This window comes from Aulonocara sp. 'chitande type north' Nkhata Bay, linkage group LG11 (assembly GCF_057382095.1).
Source record: "Aulonocara sp. 'chitande type north' Nkhata Bay isolate Kocher_YH1m ecotype deep benthic linkage group LG11, A_spYH_male_GT1.1, whole genome shotgun sequence".
Lineage (NCBI taxonomy): Eukaryota > Metazoa > Chordata > Actinopteri > Cichliformes > Cichlidae > Aulonocara > Aulonocara sp. 'chitande type north' Nkhata Bay.
This window is the reverse complement of record NC_141354.1, coordinates 26,821,987-26,840,610: the sequence shown is the minus strand read 5'-3', so window position 1 is coordinate 26,840,610 and position 18,624 is coordinate 26,821,987. Positions and strand designations below refer to the sequence as shown.

The 18,624-nt window shown below is 41.4% G+C and overlaps 1 protein-coding gene across 5 annotated transcripts in view; it reads left to right on the top strand.

Annotated features, from left to right (window-relative positions):
- The first annotated feature begins 55 nt into the window (after positions 1-55).
- Positions 56-18,624, top strand: part of ttyh1 (tweety family member 1) — a 24,209-nt gene continuing 5,640 nt past the window's right edge. For 4 of the 5 annotated variants that reach the window (XM_086311578.1, XM_086311579.1, XM_086311577.1 and 1 more), the window contains exons 1-12: positions 56-1,627; positions 5,619-5,783; positions 7,098-7,327; positions 10,059-10,170; positions 12,153-12,490; positions 15,694-15,789; positions 15,899-15,971; positions 17,312-17,387; positions 17,581-17,636; positions 17,929-18,021; positions 18,121-18,213; positions 18,301-18,440. In XM_086311578.1, coding sequence (XP_086167704.1) covers positions 5,658-5,783; positions 7,098-7,327; positions 10,059-10,170; positions 12,153-12,490; positions 15,694-15,789; positions 15,899-15,971; positions 17,312-17,387; positions 17,581-17,636; positions 17,929-18,021; positions 18,121-18,213; positions 18,301-18,440 — 1,433 coding nt within the window. In that variant the 5' untranslated portion in view covers positions 56-1,627; positions 5,619-5,657. The remainder of the gene's footprint in view (positions 1,628-5,618; positions 5,784-7,097; positions 7,328-10,058; positions 10,171-12,152; positions 12,491-15,693; positions 15,790-15,898; positions 15,972-17,311; positions 17,388-17,580; positions 17,637-17,928; positions 18,022-18,120; positions 18,214-18,300; positions 18,441-18,624) is intronic. The other variant, XM_086311576.1, reaches the window with a different exon arrangement.

Sequence of the window (18,624 nt, the reverse complement as noted above, 5' to 3'; positions counted from 1 at the left end):
CACTCCAACAGAATGATCCCTTTGTACTCTTTTTACAAATGATTATGACCACTAGATTATCATGTGGATTAAATAATGAATTGGTTATTTTAAAGTCGTGTGAGTGGTGAGGTGCCAGCGCCGTTATAAATGCCTTCATTGTGGTGCCGAGGATGTGGAAACGCTCCCTGAGCTGAAATCTTACATGCATCCCTTTCTGCTCCCCCTTCTTCTTCCTCCCAGATACATAAACACTATACATAGACTATATGAGTCAGTGAGTATGCTCTCTGGCTCTCAATCGTGTCTGCACTCCCTCCCTTGCATTATCTCCCTTCCCCCACTCTTTTTCAGTGACACAGAAAAACTAACGCCGCCCCCTCCCTCTTTGCTCGCCTGCTTCTGCCCCCCTTACTCCAGTGGCAGACAACACCGTACTCTTTTTTTTTTTTTTTTTTTTTTTTTTAACTCGTTCTCGCTGCAACATTATGTCGTCAATTTGCATTTTCTCAGTCCAATCCCCCCCACCCGCGACCCAACTGAACATCTCCATCCGTGCACTCCCATCACTTGTGTCACGTTGTTGCACATTCTCCGCTGCCTCCCAGTCTCTGAATCACTGTTGATGTTGTCCTGCAGCCTCCGCTGAAAACTGGTTTTGCCTACAAATCCATTGCATGCCGCTTTGCCCCTCTCTGTTCATTGTTCACTCCATCTCTGGCTCCCTCCCTCTTTCTCTCAGCATCACTCCCTGGGAACCCACTTTTTTTTTTCTTCTACTCAGTATTTCATGTTGCCTTTCTCTGCATCTCCCACTCCCCGTTTTCTTCTCAGTGTGCCTCTCTTCCCCCATTTTTCTGTGCATCTCTTCCTCTCATTAGCCCTCATCAGACTGAGAGAGGAGTTCACTATTGTGTATCCAGCGTGTGAGTGGATTTCTAAAAATCTCTTTTTCCTGATTTGTTTAGTGCACACAGTTGGCCGGCAGCTTTGCATTTTTACTCTTTCTCTTGTTAATCTGGTCAGGGTTCAGTCTGGTGCTCTGGAGAGAGATTGGTCAGGTTGATGTTGGGGGTGGTCGGCATTAGAAGTGCGCCCCAGCTATGAAGTCAGCGAGGGGTTAGACTCCGCTAATCCGCGTTAACAGATTAATTATCTTTGGGTAATATCGTGTCACTGCGGTGTTGTGAAGTCGCTCGGGTGTTAGGCTATGAAGGGCTACAGTGCAACGATAAAGAGTCCCTTAGGGGTGTCTCCTCAATCTTAATCCCCCTTTCTCTCTCTCCCCCTCTCTCTCTCTCTCTCCCTCTCTCCATCTATCTCACTCTCTCCCACTCTCACTCACTCGCGCTCACTCAGAGATCCTCTCCCATCCATCAACACAAGCACCTCTCTACTGTCATCAGACGACCAGACACTTCTCGGCCATTTAATATTTAAATAACTACCAGAATTGCCGTCTTCATTTTTGTGCTTTTTGTCATATTTTTGGCATGTCTCCAAGCCATTTTTTCAGGATGATGTTTTCTCAAGAGCATCAGGCGGTGATGGCTGGCAGTATACCTCTCTGAGTGGTTAAATATTTCACGGACGCCGGCAGAGAGAAGAGACAGAAGGAGAGAGAAACCTCCCAACACAACCGACAGAGGTAAGAGACTGACCCCTCTCTTTGCCGATTACTGGCTTAATTGCTGATGTACATGCAGAGATTGGCCAATTAAAAATGTACATTATGCCAAATCACAGTGTTTTCCCAATTTGGGCTCACGCTTATCTTGGCAAATATGATTAATGGATGATCATGACACCATTAGACTGTGTTGCCAAAGGAGATCCATGCTTATCTTTTCCAACCATGACACTTAATATGGGTCTGCTGCCTATCAGAGTAATGTGAAAATGCTGTAATGAGTTTTATTGCAGTTTCTCAGGGAAATCCAATGTTTTTTCCACCTAATTGGAGTTTCATATGACTTGGAGCTTATCTTTTTTCATGATTTTCACCATCTGCAGGATGATTTACTGTCATCAGTGGGAACAAACTGTCTCACCCTCAACTTCATGCCATGCTGGACCCCTCGCACACATCACAGCTTTGATTTGCACTGACTTTCTGAGTACGAGCTGCACTCGCTTACCTTCGGTCAGCTGACTTTGAAGGTTCATTGTTGCAGCTGAACATTAATTTTGAACATAGATGTGAGGTAGAAATTTATTTTGAGGTTTGACTGTCCCTCGGCTTTTACATGGGCGAGAGATTCAACTATACAGAGATGTTACTGAATTTCTTCTGGCTGATGAAGTGTCAAGAGGGGGTTTTTTTTAATGTTGTCTCATAAATTCTGGTTATCAAGGTTGGTTTTAAGAAGCTCCACGCACAGGCTGTTATGTGAACGATAACAGGTTTTATGAGCCCAGACTGCAAACGAGCATAGTTCCAGCAGCAAGCCAACAGCATTATTTATATCTTGTGATTCAAAGAGATGTAGCCTCATAAAAAAAAGAAAAGGTGCAGAATGATTTTCCTCGTGCTAAAGATGATCCTAAATTCAGCTGACAGAAGATGCTTCAGCCTTATTCCCATTAGCTGCCTCACAAAATGGCCCTTTTTAAAAAAAATTCAGACATCATGGAGTCTTGTATAAACCAACTGACTACATCATCTGTGTTTTCTGAGCTCTGCACAGACAGAAGACAACACATTTGTTCTCCTGCTTTGTTTTCTTTTTATTTATTTAGTTAGTTAGTTAGTTATCTCTCAGAGCTCAGAGCCATGGTGAGAATCTGTGGTTTTCCTCCATCTCTTTCATTGTCTTTCGTGTTCTTTCCTTCTCCTTTTTTCATCTTTTCTCTCCACCAACTGTGCCTAAAATCACATTTATTTGCCTTCAGTTACGCAATGGTAGCTGGCATAATAACAAGCTGGCAGGAAACATCATGTCAACTTGAGGGTTTTTATCTATGACAACTGCTGAGTAACTGGAGCTCCTCCTGGACTGTAACCACCCCCCACCCCTTCCCGTTAAACTTCCATCAGCGCCTCGTTAGGTGTTCCTCTACTTTTTGGGTTGCAGCAGAATCCTACCTGAACTTTGACCAGACATCTATCATAACTGTGCATTTCCTCTTTCTCTCACCCTGACCGGCTTAATTTTGTGCATGAATTGATCCAGATAGCTGCGCTCTCAGGCTATTGACTCATATCTCTTTACCATTAACTATTCAGCAATGGCATTTATGTGAGGTTTTCTGCTTCTGTTACCACTGATGGGCCTCACAGTGACATTCACTGCATTGTTGTTCGTCAAAGGAAGTGCTTTTCCACGCTGACCCACTTCTCATCAGGTTCTCCTTTGATGTTGAATTAGTCCTTTACTTGTTATGGATCTCAAAGAGCTTTTACCCTCAAAGTCTGATAAATGCATCTCATAGACATGCTTCAATATAGATAACCTAATAAACACACTTAAGATAAATGGTACAGTAGGAAACGTAATACTGGATGACTTACTACAGAAGTCTGTTTACACTGCTGATTTGTGTTGGATGGATGTAGTTCTCACAGTGTGTGAACCATTATGTTCAGCACAGTTTTAATAAGGGAAATGGAGTGTTGGCTGTGATTTGATTTGTGACAGTTGGGCTGCTGGAACCATTAAGGTGAACAGGCTTATTGTAATGGGCTTAGAGAAGCCCTGTCTGCCCCGTGGGTGAGCCGTTAACTCGTTCTGGGCCGCAAAAATCTGAATGGCCAAACTGTTCGGGCTTTGAATGTGACATGTGGCAAAATCCAAACTTTTATCACGCACAGTATTTAGTACAGTTATGTGCAGTGGCTTGTAAGAACCAGAGCCACTGTGTGGGTGACTCAATAGGGAGAGTGAAAAAAGTCTCTCTTAAGTAGAACATTGTGCTAGCTGAAGCTACTGGACAAATCACAGTGGCTTTAAAACATAGAAATCCAACACAGGCCATCAGTTCAGGGTCTCTTTTGTTATTGAATAGTGATTAGAGGCAGAGTTGTATCGGTCTGTGATATCAGCATTGAGCTGCTCTGTATAGCCTCTATATTTAAGTGACAGTGCTGTTGTTGTGAATGGTTGTCTCTCCTGCCGCCTAAAAATGCTCCTTTGTCGAACAGTAAAGCTCTGACGGTCTCTTAATCTGGGCAGCCGGTATCAGAAGCCTACCAGACTCTGTCTTGCCCTCTGTTCCATCTCTGCTCCTTTATTGTAATGAGTATTCCAGTGTGTGTTTTAGCTAACCGGATTTGCCCTTTGTATTTACCCTACTTTCACCCCCTCCCCTTGACCAGCTTTAGTAAGATGCGCTGAACAGTGGGGGAGATGGTCAAGAATTGTGCAGCCTTTTCTCTTTCATAGCCTTCACTGTACCTTGTCTGCGGTTTTTCTTTACTTTGTACTCCAGAAAACACACTTTAGAGACCCCGAACTATACGTTCCCTGCATGCAGAGGCTTGTCACATACTACTATTCATTATATTAGAGAAAGGAATGGCATAAATAACAATGTTATCTATATTTCTTTAAGTCAGTGCATTTAAATCTAATTGTATTTGCTTTTTGATCGTATTTTATACTTTATTCAATATTACAAGTGGAGAGAGACAAAATAAATGTGAGGAAAGAGAGTCAGTATGCATGAAAGTCTAGTCTGCCAGATATTGAACCAGGGAGTCAGCGCTGACCGAATTTATGCCCATGTGGTCTGTGGCTAACCAAACAACTGCCAGTTGGCCCTATGAAAGATCTCTTTCTTTGCAACTAGGCAAAAAAATTAAGAAAATTTGATTTCATCTCTAAATATTTTTGTCACAAAACTCCACATATTTTAAGTTTTTTTTTTTTTCTTAATTTATTTCGATCATGTAAACAATATTCAAAGTTTATTTAGCAAAGAAAAGAAGAGAAAAAAATGCTATACATATTAAAGCTAATGCATTTCAATATTGCTTCAACTGTTACAGATCAAAAAAACTAGTGGGAGGAAGTACACATTTATTTAATCCCACCAGTTTAAGATGTTATAAAACACAGAAAGATCTCCTGATCATGTATTAATGGAATTATTTAACATTTAATTTGATCAATAGACCAGTGAAACTAACAAAACAATGTTTTAAACTTAAAGATAAAAGGTAAAAAAGGGAAAGTTGCCAACAAAATAGTAACATTTTAAAAATCTTTAGCAAAGCTTAAAAACTAATCAACAAAATTATAAAAGTGTAATAAAACTGCAACAATTAAAAACCAATAAGAGCAATGGTTAGGAGGTAATTAAGAGCAACACAAATGATGAGGCACCTTAAGCAAAAGCAACACCAGAAACATACGTTTCTTTAAAAAAAGTAGAATATCTCGGATGCTGAGACTGATTGTGTCACAGCTTGGAATCACAGCTGCTTTGGACTGATCGAGTTTTCTACTCATCTCAGGCAATTGTTTGTCATGAAGTCTAGTTATCACCTGCAAATGATGCTTGAAGACATTAATAGTAACCTCTCTTTCCTCTCAGCTTCACCTTGTGCTCAGGAAGACCTTCATCCCTCCTGAACCTCTTTCCTCTCTTCCATTCTTCACATCCTGGTTATTCTGACCCCTCTTTCTTGCCTCCTATAGGGTGGAGGAGGGGACTGGTGGCACCAGAAAACGGCTACCATGACTACGGTACCCAGCTATAACCCTTCGCTGTGGGTGAGAATATGTCACGCCCTGCCCCGGCTGGACTTCTCCATGCAGATGAGGGACAACGTCTTTGTCCCTGTCAGCTGGGAGTACCAGCAGGTAACCGACACCTGCCACATGCTGTGCTGTGGCTGTCCAGCCTGAGGTGCCAGATCGCATAATAATTACAGCCCTGTTACTCAATTTGCAGTTGCAGATACAATTGATATTTTACTACAACTTGTGGCACATTGGGCTATAAATTGTTCCACAAATTTCTACATGTCAGAGCAACCTGTAGCAATATGATAATGGCATTTACAGGCCTTTAAAAGCATAATTATTGGTGCAGTATGTCAGATCTTGTCATTCCTCATTTCTATACCTTGATTTTGATGCTTTAATCCTCCTTTTGAACCATACCGATTGGAGCTATTTTATGCAATTTGGTATCAGGTAGTGCAAGATATTCAACATGGCGGGAACCCGCTGGAAGGTTTCCACAGCTGCTATTGTGCTCATGGTCCTGTTTGTGCTGTAAAATGCAAGGTTCATCCCTCTCTTCCAGCAAGCGCTCATGCAAGCGCTCCAGCTAGCCATGTCTCACAGTGTTTGTGACTTCTCTGCGGTACAAAGAGGAGGTGGAGGGGGGGACTCAAATTATCCTGCAGAACAGAAAGACAAAAGAAACTGAAAGTGCTCAGAGAGAGGGAATGAGTAATGCAAGGAGGTTTTCCGAATAGAAAGCCGGGCAGAGAGAGAGAGCGAGAGAGACAGAGAGAGGGAAGGCAAAGTGAGTGAGTGAGAGTGGGAACGAGAGAGACTGGCAGTGAATGTATTTAAGTAGGTCACAGATTATTAATAGAGATTCAGTGGTGTGGATAGAAAGAAAGAGAGGGGGGAGAGAAAGAGAGTGGGAACGAGTGAGAACGTGGGGAAAGAGGGATTGGGGGAGTGGAGCGAAGGGGACGGGCTTCAGAGGACATGAGGTGAGAATGGAGGGAAGGTGGAGGAATGGGGCAGATGGATGGAGGATAATACTGTAGATATGTGGCTGATATGTGGCTTCAGCTGTGTTGATTTCATGACGTGAAGCCTGATGAAAAGCAAAAGGCTGAAATGGCTCAGTGACATTAGAATCCAGCAGGGTGCACAGACTGATGGGCATTCAGGGGTAAAAATCTTTGAAACAAGTTGCATTAATCCTGTGGGGTATGCATTATATGTGTCTGTATCCTTGATTTATATCCTCACACCTTTTTTATAACCATCTCCTGCTGTTAGTGGAGGCAGGACAATCTGACAAGCACTGAAATTTAACAGGATTAGTCAGTATTCTTGTAAAAATGGAATCAAAGTGCCATTTTTCTTTTCTTTTTTTTATATTCACTGACTCATCCTCTGATATTTTCCCCCTCCTCTTCCTTTTTTCAGACTTTGCTGGTTTTGTCCAGTTTATCAGCCATCGCTCTTGTTATCTCCCTATTGGTGGTTCTCTCCTTCCTCATACACTACTGCTGCTGTCACCGTGGTGACCGGAACGAAGGATCAGAAGAAGAGGAGGAGGATGAGGATGGCAGCACGGGTCACGGTTACAGTGGGAAGAAGGGGCGGGGAATCTGCTGTGTCACGTGGGTGGCGGTGGCGGCTGTCACGCTCTGCTGGTGAGAAAGAGTTTTTAGACGTTACTGTACTTCCTGGCAAATGTACACACGACGCCTTTTGGCAGTAGTTGAAGAAGTATTCAGATGTTTTTCTCAAACAGAACCAATCACACTCATTTCTGGCTCATTATTTTTTATCTATAGACTCCTCTAGAGTCAGTTTGCATCAGTCACAGCTCAAACCAATATCTATCAAAAACTGGGCCTTGGTGCAGCCCTCCAGTTCATCCTCTCATTGAAAAAGTAATTTTATCTCAGGGCACCTTCCCTTTAGCTCTTTACCTCCTGAATGCTTCAGAGTAACCCTTGAAGCTCTTTTCGAACTAAACAGTTTCTGTCAGAGTGAGGGTGGTCTCTGCCTTTGCAGCTACCTTTGAAAAACCCAGAAACTATTTTAATGGATATCAAACCACATCTTTATTGATATGGGTTAGTCATCATCCATGCACCTGTCTGCCTATCCCTCTTCTTTCATCTATACCCATCCATCCATCCATCCATCCATCCATCCATCCATCCATCCATCCATCCATCCATCCATCCATCCATCCAATATTTAATTTACATCAAATAATTGCACAGAGCCAAGTTGCATACCTACATAGTCATTCATTCATTTTTGATGCATCATAATTTTTCATTAACTACATTTTAGAGAGAAATAATTCACAACAGTTAACTCTACTTTTTAATTATAATTGGAGATAAAAACACATAACTGCTTTGTACGTTTCATCGATACGTTTATGGAGTCTAAAACATGTTTTTCAACCATCTAAAAATACAGCAGGATGGAAATTATACTTGAAGTTAAATTTGTGTTGATAGTATATAGATCAGCACACTTGGGTCAAACCAGAATTAATCTGTAATATTTCTTTTGGTTTTTAAACCATAATGTTTTAACCATCATGAACCCAAAGCTTTTTAAGACTAAAGAATGCAAAAAACAATTTCACAGCTATTTAATTATAAACACACGCTAGGATATCCTATCAGCCACTCCAACAGTAAACCACTCTCTGATTCATTGCCTATTTAACTGTGAATTTGACCATAATTTGTAATCATGCTCTATTAAAGAAGACTTGAAAATATCTATTGAGACCATAAAGTTGTCAGGAAAGTTCCTGAGGTGTTAAATTAATTTAGGATTAGGGTAATATTCTCACAGTCTTAAATAATATTGGGCTGCTGCCACGTAGATCGCCTCCTGCAGGCCATCAGAAACAATGCAGATTTATAGTGCTTGTGCATTGGCCTCAATTTGTAGGGAAAACATCCACTTCTATGCAGTATATCAAATTGCCTTAAATATGATAAAATAAACTAGAAAACTGCAATGAAGCTCCCCGTGGAATTAAACTTATTGTATTAAATGTACTTTGCTTTCCAACAGCAGTGAAGCTGTGAATCACAAGCTGTCACCTCCATCATCTCCATCGTCATGTGTTCTTTCCGTCTCTCACTCAGTCACTGATGTGTTTATAATAAAGACTGGCCCAGACAGCAGCTGACAGTCATGTGACGTTGCTGTTTCCCAACCACAGGGCAACAATTGCACTGTTAGCTGTGTGTGTTTTGGCATTAAAGTGTGTTTGTGGATGATCTCAGCTCTCCCACCTACGGTACAGCAGTCATTTACCCACCGGTGTTCCCTGCAGCTCCGGTGACCATGCAGTCATCAAGTCAGTACATTGTGTTCACTGTATATTGCACAAAATTGCTGCCTGACATCTGTCCAAAGCACTGCAGTTTAACGGAAGTGTGAGTCACTCAGAGTAAGCTCTGCTCCCCATCAGACATTTTAAGTCTGAAGCTCCATCCCAGCTGCATAAGAAAATTATAGTGCCATTTAAAGCTTCAGCAGCACTTGTTATTATATTCCAGTCCATTGCCTGCCTAGTTATATACACTGAGACTACATCACAGGAAATAATGTGCTGCCGATTTGATTTCGGCTGCTTTAATGATTTCAGCACATGCAGACTGTAGGTGTTTGAGTTGGTTCGTGTCTCCCCCTTATGGAGCATAATGTGATGTCATAGTCATCGTCTCCTCTGATGCTCAATAAGGCTCTCTGTGCTGGACTGAATGAAGAAATTGTGCTGCGGTTTACTGTTAACAAATATTTATTGTCCTCCTGTTTTCTCCAGATGGTAACCTTTAGCCTCCAGTATGAAACAAGCGTGTGTCATTTTTAAAATGCAGCTGCATTAGACAGCATTTAGGTTTGACAGTTTGAAATGCAAAGCACACACAGACACAGGCGCACATTCCTTCTCCCCCCCCCCCCCCTCCGCTTTCTAATCTGGGTCACATACTTTGTGGGAGATTGGGTCATACCATTCCTCTTGGGTTTGAGGGGATTTGATGAACATCTGGCCTGGGCCTTAATCTGAATATTTGAATAACAGAGAAATGTGTAAACACGTCGCTATGTTTTACATTTTGAATATTTTCCTTGCCGATGCTGTGAGTCATCTTTTTTCTCCCATCAACTGTTTATTCCATCCCCTGCTCACCACTGATGGTATGCTCACCCAGAGCGCACATATGACATCCTCACCAGCTCTATCTCCTCCTGTCACATTCATTTAAAATGTACATCCACGCTGAATTAAACATTACATTTATGCCTCTGCTATCTGTTCTCCTGTCCCCCTCTTTCTCTCTCCCTGTCACCCTCCCACAATGTTTTCATGTTCCCCCCCCTCCCTCTCTCACGCAGTGTTGCCATAGGCATCGGTTTCTATGGCAACAGTGAGGCTAATGATGGGATGTATCAGTTGACCTCGTCTCTTCTCACAGCCAATTATACGCTAGCTTCCATCGATTTGCTGGTGAGTGGTGCTCTCTGCAAGTAAAATGTCATGCAAAGTATCTACCCTGTATGACTGTGTGTGTGTGTGAGAGAGAGAGACAGAGTGTGAGAGAGAGGAAGACAGATGGGCTGAATTTGTTCATCAGGTCTGCAGAGAGGGAAAGAAAATCAGATACAAACTTCTGCTTCATTGATCTCTGTGGTCAGACAGTGGTTTATGTGTCAAACTACTAAATGGCACAGGCCAGCAAATCTGTGCATATTACACATGAATTAGAGAAGATATACTCTATTCATTGTAAATGTTGGCTCAATTGAAAGCCTATAACAAAATTACTTTAATAAGTACATTAAATTGCATTTTATAGTTCAATACAACACAGCATGGCTAACTGCATAAAAGAAAGAAACTCAACAAAGCTGAAAAAATAAGGTCAATTGAAACAAGGAGTTAAATACTTAAATAAACTATTACATTAAAAAAAAGCAATCCATTTAAATGAATAGTGTAGTGCACAGTGCAATAACGTGGTGTGAGAGTGCAGATTTATGTTTACATGAGAGAACGGATTACTCTCTGTAAAGCAGATTTGCTGCATTGCATGAGAAATACCACTGCATGATGCAAAGAATATACATGAAGAGTTACATCAGCTCTTAAACTAACACCTGAGAAACTGTAGGAAGATATGGAAAAAATATACATACAATATGTGGTACAAAAAATGAGACAATCGACCACACTTCTAATAATTACACACTTGAAATTGTTTAGAGAAGTAGTGAAAAAAGTTAAGAGAAAGATACTTTATTCAATCTACTCCTAACCTTCAACGAATTATTCTTTATAAGCAGTGTTTCTAGTGATGATTGATATGATCAGTGGAATAATATTTGGCCATATTTTACTACTGAAAAAAAGAAACCCTGAATTGAACCTCAAAATTAAAACGTTTTGCAAAAGTGAAGCGAAGTTTCAAGGCTTACAAAATCTGTTGATTTTGGTTAAAAAATAAAACTGAGTTTTCCTCAAATTGGAGAATTCAGGTTTGTTTATGAATTCAGGTTTGTTTCCCAAATTACCTCCAGGCTCAGAATCACTGCATGATCAGAGAAACTACAACACCCCCAAAGAGCTATATCTCAGACTCTACAGGCATCAGATAGCATGTTAAATGTTGAAGTTGGTGGTAGTACAATTAGAAAAAGACTGCACAGGTGTGGCTTGTTTGGAGGGTTGCAGTAGAAAGTCTTTTCATGAGGTTAGGTTTGCAAAGTTGAATCTCAACAAACCACAAGACTCGTGGAACAATGTCCTTTGGATGAGACCAAAGTGGGGATGTTAGAGAATACAAAGTAATTGATTCAATAATTAATAAAAAAAAAAATCAAATTTCTGCAGTAACTTTAAAAACTCTTTTTTGCGAATCACTAACATGACAGCTTTCCTCCACCACTAGAAACATAATGCAAACTATTCCTACAGTTGCCTCAACCTTTGCACAAAGACTTTTAGGGATAAACTATGTTGATGTGATGTTTCATTCTTTATTAGGGCAGTACTGTACTGCAGGAAGTAGTGCTTTTGTAAAGTAAGGCTGGGGCATCAGTTCACCCTACAGCAAGATGACGTCCCAAAAACATTAGGTAAGGATAAGGATGATGAAAGAGCAGCACGGTCTCCAAATTAAACTCCAACTTCTGCAGCGTATCACTGCTAACGGGATGAAAACCACAACCGTCCCGAAAAGACCTTAAAATATGGAGACAGAGACATAAAGATAGCAAACACATATGAGAAGTAGTGAAGTATTCAGAAGTTTGATAAGTGTAAATTTGCATTATAGACTATGAGAGCCATTCTGAGGCGCCGAGGATGTCCAACATCTTTAGCTCTCTGTTTCCTACACCAGGATTTTATGACCCTATGAGCATCATCAAGCTCACTTTGTGGTTTCAGTCCTACTTTACTCCCCTCACATTCCTCCTTCCTCCCTCAAGATTTCAGACACAATTACTGGACTTCAGCTGTCTATCTCTGGACCACTGGCCTCGATGGAGGAGTTATTTACTGGCAGCAAACCCTTCCTGGTTTCGACGCGGAACTGCCGGAGGTTATCTGAGAACGTCATCAACCTCCTCTCCTCCATCTCCCTGGCTCGGTCCAGCATTGACACTGGGCTGGGGAATGACAGCGGTATCAGCGGGGCGTCCATCACGCCTCTGACCCCGGTACCGCCCTCTGTGGCGCCTACAGTGGTGCCTAACAGCGGCTTAATGGCCAGCCCCTTCTCACCTGGCTGGGCGGCCAACACACTGATGGTCAATGAGGACTACAGGTAAGGCTGGACAGTTCAGGATAATATAAATTAATAATACAGTTTATCAGTTTGAATGACTGATCTATTATTCATGCAGCATTTTCACGCGGTGAAAAGAAGCAGTTCTTACACCAGTTCAAATACCAAACTAGTGCTTTTACAGCCTGAGATAATGTGACAATGTGAGCTTTTGTTTTTTTTTTACTTGTTTATGAGAGAATTATTTGTTACAGTTAGAAAAGCCCATGAGATTTATACCCAGTGCTTTAAAAATAGAAATTAACAGCTACCTTTCAGGTTACCTTGTCAGGGTCGGAAGGTGTTTATGTATTTCTGCAAAAACCTCTTTGCCTTACAAACTTCCACATGTACAAGCTGTCTGCAAACACAGCCACACTCTTATTCCTACGATGCTGTGAGAGGCTGCCAGACGTCCTGCCCCAGCCCCTCATAAATGTTGCATGTTTATTAAGATGTGCTTGTTGATGTAATGCCATTTCCCCCCCAGTTATGTTATGTTGACGGGCTGCTTTTATATTCCATATTGGAAACATTTCAGTTGATAAATAAAAGCTAACAAGTATATCCTAGCTTAGATAAATAACGTCAGTCAAGTAATAATAATGTCCTCATAAACAAAGCAGATTGTTCCCTTGTTGCAGGGAGAGGGGAAGGAAAGTTCAAGCTCTATGGGCTCAAAATGTGGTCATAAATATTTTGTACTTGTAAAAAAGATTTGTATGTGTAAAAAAGATTTGTGTGTGCGTAAAAAAGATTTGTATGTGTAAAAAAGATTTGTATGTGTAAAAAGAATTTGTGTGTGCGTAAAAAAGATTTGTATGTGTAAAAAAGATTTGTGTGTGCGTAAAAAAGATTTGTGTGTGCGTAAAAAAGATTTGTGTGTGCGTAAAAAAGATTTGTGTGTGCGTAAAAAAGATTTGTGTGTGCGTAAAAAAGATTTGTATGTGTAAAAAAGATTTGTGTGTGGACTTAGAAAAAAAACCCCTGCAAGTTACAAGTACGGATTTTTGACCCTATTTTTCTACCCTTCATCTGATTGGTCAATGTCATGTCAATCACACATGTAACAATCCAATCAGAGAACAGATGGGTTAGGCTGTCAGAGGGGCGCTTTTTTTGAACTGCAGGTCCTTGAAGGGTGATACCGTTTGAAGCTGGAGGATCGCTATATAAATATCCGATAGCAGCTAGGTCCCCTAACTTTCAGTAGCTGTTGAAAGGAAAAAGTTGTGGTATATCAGTGGTTAGAAATAACATTATTACTTTAGGATTAGTTTAACACAAAGTCAGGGCTGACCCAGGACCATTGCTGTGAGTCACAGTGCGCAGCATAAAAGTCCTTTCACATCGGATGCAGGATACGCTGCTAATGCTAACTAAAAGCAAAGGATCCAGAATTTGTTACGCTGGCTGCTGGGCTCTGTGGGTTTTTGCAGCTGCTCTACCTGTACTAGATGCACCTGCTCCTTGTCTTTTCTATCTCTGACTTTATGTCCTCTACAAGAGTTTGTTTTTTTTGCTAGTTCTTCAAATGTTCAATAAAAACATGTATGCTAATTCATAACGAAGAAAGCTTTGTAATGAAGACTGTCATTTCCAAAACACTGCCCGCCCCCACCCCGCGGTCCGCAGCGCTGTTGAAAAGGCTGTGGAAGTCCCTGTATTAAACACGTAGACCTGTGACATAAAAATCACCAAACTCGGACAACCACAGACTGTTTTCCTTCGTGGTGATGAAGGAAAACGCTGGGTTGGCATGTAAAAGGGCATTTATTCCCTTCAAAGACCTGCAGTTCAAAAAAAGCGCCCCTCGACAGCCAAACCCATCTGTTCTCTGATTGGATTGTTACATTTGTGATTGACATGACATTGACCAATCAGATGAAGGGAAGAAAAATAGGGTCAAAAATCCATACTTGTAACTTGCAGGGGTTTTTTTTCTAAGTCCACACACAAATCTTTTTTACGCACACACAAATCTTTTTTACACATACAAATCTTTTTTACGCACACACAAATCTTTTTTACGCACACACAAATCTTTTTTACGCACACGCAAATCTTTTTTACGCACACGCAAATCTTTTTTACGCACACACAAATCTTTTTTACACATACAAATCTTTTTTACGCACACGCAAATTCTTTTTACACATACAAATCTTTTTTACGCACACACAAATCTTTTTTACACATACAAATCTTTTTTACAAGTACAAAATATTTATGACCACATTTTGAGCCCATAAAGCTCCTCCTGACTCATTTTACACAGGCAGCAGTTTTGATTCTGGGAACAATTGCTGGTGACTGAATGTTTATCCAAGATCAGGCGGAAGAATCAAAATGTGATCAGATCTGCCCGTTGGTGATTTGGGGAAAAGACACATACATTGGTTAAATTATTATATTTTATTTTTCAAAGAGCATTTTTCTTTCGCCCTCAAAAATTGGTCAAATAAAAGTGAAAATCACTTTTATTTATTTCTTGATCAACTTATAATTCATGTCCCCAGTAAAACCAGGACTTTTAAATTAAAAACTAGATATTAAATGCAACTAGCTCCATCGCAAGTAAACAAGTTCATAAAGCATAATTACTTTACCAGGAAGATAAAAAAACATTTCCACATGGTTTTTTCTAGTTGTAAACACTATTGTAAACACTGCTGCCGCATTTACCCCCCCATTGTTGAGGCAAACTCATCATGGCCAGAGGATTCAAAATCCATAAAAACATTGCAATTGCTACTAAAAAAAAAAACCTAAGAAAACAGAAATTTGCTTTCAGAAACTGTGGGATTAATGGGCACAACATAGCAGTTGTGCTATGATAGTAAGATGTGATGTTTTCTATTAAGTAGCTTGTATGCAAGTATGGATTGATGATAAATGGTGATGGATATGTACAGACATGTAGAAAGGTATAGAGATGGATAGAAAATAGATGGGTGGATCATGGGTAGATAGGTAGGGTGTGAATCTATGGATGGATGGATGGAAAGATGATAGATTGATATATATAAATAGACAGATGTAGGTACATGAATGTATAAATGGGTAGATATGGGTGGATGGATAGATGGATATCCCATATTAGAAAAATGTTGATTGGACTTTAAGTAAAATTTTGGTCAAGTTGCTGTTAAGCAAGGATTGATATTGTAATTAACACACAGTAATATGTGTGTGTGTTGTAGGTGGCTGTCTTATGTGTTGCTGCTGCTCCTTGACCTCATAGTTTGTCTGTTCATCCTGCTGGGACTCGCCAAACAAGCCCGTTGGCTGCTCATCCTGTGAGTACACACACATTTGTATCTTTAGACACATACCACACAAAAACTGGATTGATGGCAATGGGTGTCCTCTTGGTTGAAGAGTTTCTGTCCCCCCCCCCATCCACAGGATGACAGTGCTGGCTTGGCTGGCCCTCTTCCTAAGCTGGGGCTCCCTGGGTTTGGAGACAGCCACTGTGGTGGTGAGTAGACTCAGTAAAACTGCGATACAGGCTGGCTATAGCGGAGAGAAGAGAGCTTTAGGAGGCCGACCCCTGATGGCAAGCCAAAGTAATGTGCATATATGTGCTTATGTGTGAATTCTGTGCCTATTGTGCTAAACTGTGAAAAGACCTGCCTCCTAGGGAACGCTGCAGTCATTGCAGAGGACCAAGGAGGCAGGAAAATGGGGCAGAGATTAAAGATTCAATGTGCGTGTGCACAAGTGCGTTTGCGAACAAAGTGTGTTTATGCAGCAAAGTGCGTGTTTTACATGCAAGTGTGTTTGCAAGTGTGTGGGTTGTTGGCTTCAAGAAGTAAAGATAGAGAAGTGCTTTCAACAAGAGTGAGGAGGGGAGAGGAGGAGCAGGAGAGTGCATCTTGAGATCACTTTTAGAGCGAGAGCAAGCCGAAGTAAGTGATAGAGAGAGACAGAGAGTGGGGAAACCGTCAACTTGCGAAGGCATTTGGCTCCACAAGTCTTTACAGTGAGCATACAAAAAAATTTGTACTGTAAAATAAAGTTTTAAATGGACAGTGTTTGCCTGAAGGTCTACTTTCCACTTGTATAGAAAATGCATCAATGTGCCATTTGTTATCATCAGCAGTCGAGCCACAGTTTTAGATGGTGACATTTACCAGCAACAAAGAGCATAAAGAGCATTTTTATGTCCAAAACAGAGGGCTGTCCATATGAACTATTTCTCTTTTAAAAGTGCCCATTCTCTTTGAAGAGGAGACTTTGTTGGTGTGCGTGTGAAAAAAGAGTAAAGGGTGGGTGTTTTTCTGCATGGCTGCTCAGTTTAAGAGTCTCAGTGTCATGTGGGGCTGCTGGGAGATGTCCCAAGGCCTGTGGGTCCACACAGGGCTGCTCTGTCCCTGGTCACTGACAGGGAAACAATAGGCCAGCTGTGGGCCTCTCAACCTTATTCTGGCCAACATCGTCGCTTTCTCATTCCGTCAGCAGACTCCCTGTGTGGCTCTTGCACCCTCTTCTGGTCGGGCGATCTCAGGCTGAGAGAGTTTGTGGGAGTACACTCTCTGAACCGAAGTGCGCCAACCTCAAAAACACAGATGATATTAAAAAAGAAGCTAAATGAAAGAGTGATCTAACAGCAGAAGAGGAGCGCGTGGGAGGAGGGGGGTGTCGATATTTGCTGCTGTGTTGTCCAATGCTGTCAGTTATCTGTAGAGACAAGTATGTCAGTTGGTCACTGTGTCTACAAATGTTTTCCTATCTGATCATTTCTCTTCCACCTCACCTCTTCCTCACTCTCGCTATCCTCCTGTCATCCTCTCTCACTCTCCCCGTCACTCTCGCCAGGCTCTCAGTGACTTCTGCTCAGATCCAAACGCGTTTGTCCTTAACTCCACCCACTTCAACAGTGGGACCAGCTCAGGTACAGATTCCCTCTCTGAGCAACACTTTCTGGAAAATCTAGTTGTTTTCCATGCCTGCCATGCACTTGATTTACCCCCTGCCCCAAATGTGCTTTTGCTAGCAGAATCCAATATAATGACAGATGACTGTTTCCGCATTTTTTCCTATTGTGCATTGATCTTTTGTACACTGCTGTTTTGTTGGCCACCCAGACGTGTTGGATTATTACCTGACCTGCAACAGGCGCATGAACAGTCCATTCCAGCAGGTAATGCCACCTCTGCCAGTCAGCGTATTACATTTGTAGGCATTTGCTGATTCTCTTACCCAGAGTGATTCAAAGGGAGTGAGCAGATAGTATGTCAAAGTTTCTGAAGGGCAGTTGGAGGGGAAAAATAAAACTGAGGACAGGATGCACAGCTGTTGCTACGTGTCCTGTCCTTAAATTATTTAGTCCCTCGACAAGTAGCTACACTCTCAGCACATTAATGTTATGTTTGAGAAACAATGCCAAATAAAACCTCTGATTTCCACTGACTATATTGACTTGTTGGCTTTAGCTGCTGACCCAGTCACAGAGGGCACTCTCAAACATTCACACACATCTCTCCAGTCTGGACAGAAATGCTCTCACACAGTTCCCCAAAGCTGAGGTATGTGCACTACTTACTTTTATGAAATACTACATTTTCTGCACGTGGACCGCCTCCTCGGTGGTTTTCTCACATTCTGGAATTTCTATGTCGTTGCAGAAATCACTCAGGGATGTTCAACAGATACTCAACTCAACAGAGGGCAACTTTCATCAGCTGGTGGCACTACTGAACTGCCGGGGTCTGAATAAGGTGATCAGAAGAACTCGGCACTGCTCGCTACTGTGCTGCTCTGTTCTCATTTATTCATTTCTGTATTTTTCTGCCATTTTATTTTAGGACTACATTGACTCACTGAAAGGCCTGTGCTATGATGGGATGGAGGGATTGCTCTACCTCTCCCTTTACTCTTTTCTCTCTGCTCTGGCCTTCACTGCCATCCTCTGCTCTCTACCTGGTGCCTGGAGGAGCTTCCCCAGGTGAGAAAAAAAATCAGTAAAGTGCACGTCTCCAGTGTAACACAATAGAAATGTGGGGTATAAATACTGACACTGAAAGCACAAGTAAAAGTAGGACATTGTTGTTATGTCTTTAAGAACTGGTCTTTAGTAGAAGTTATTTACATTTGTCTGATTCACAGTGTTGTCATTCAGTTTTGCCTAT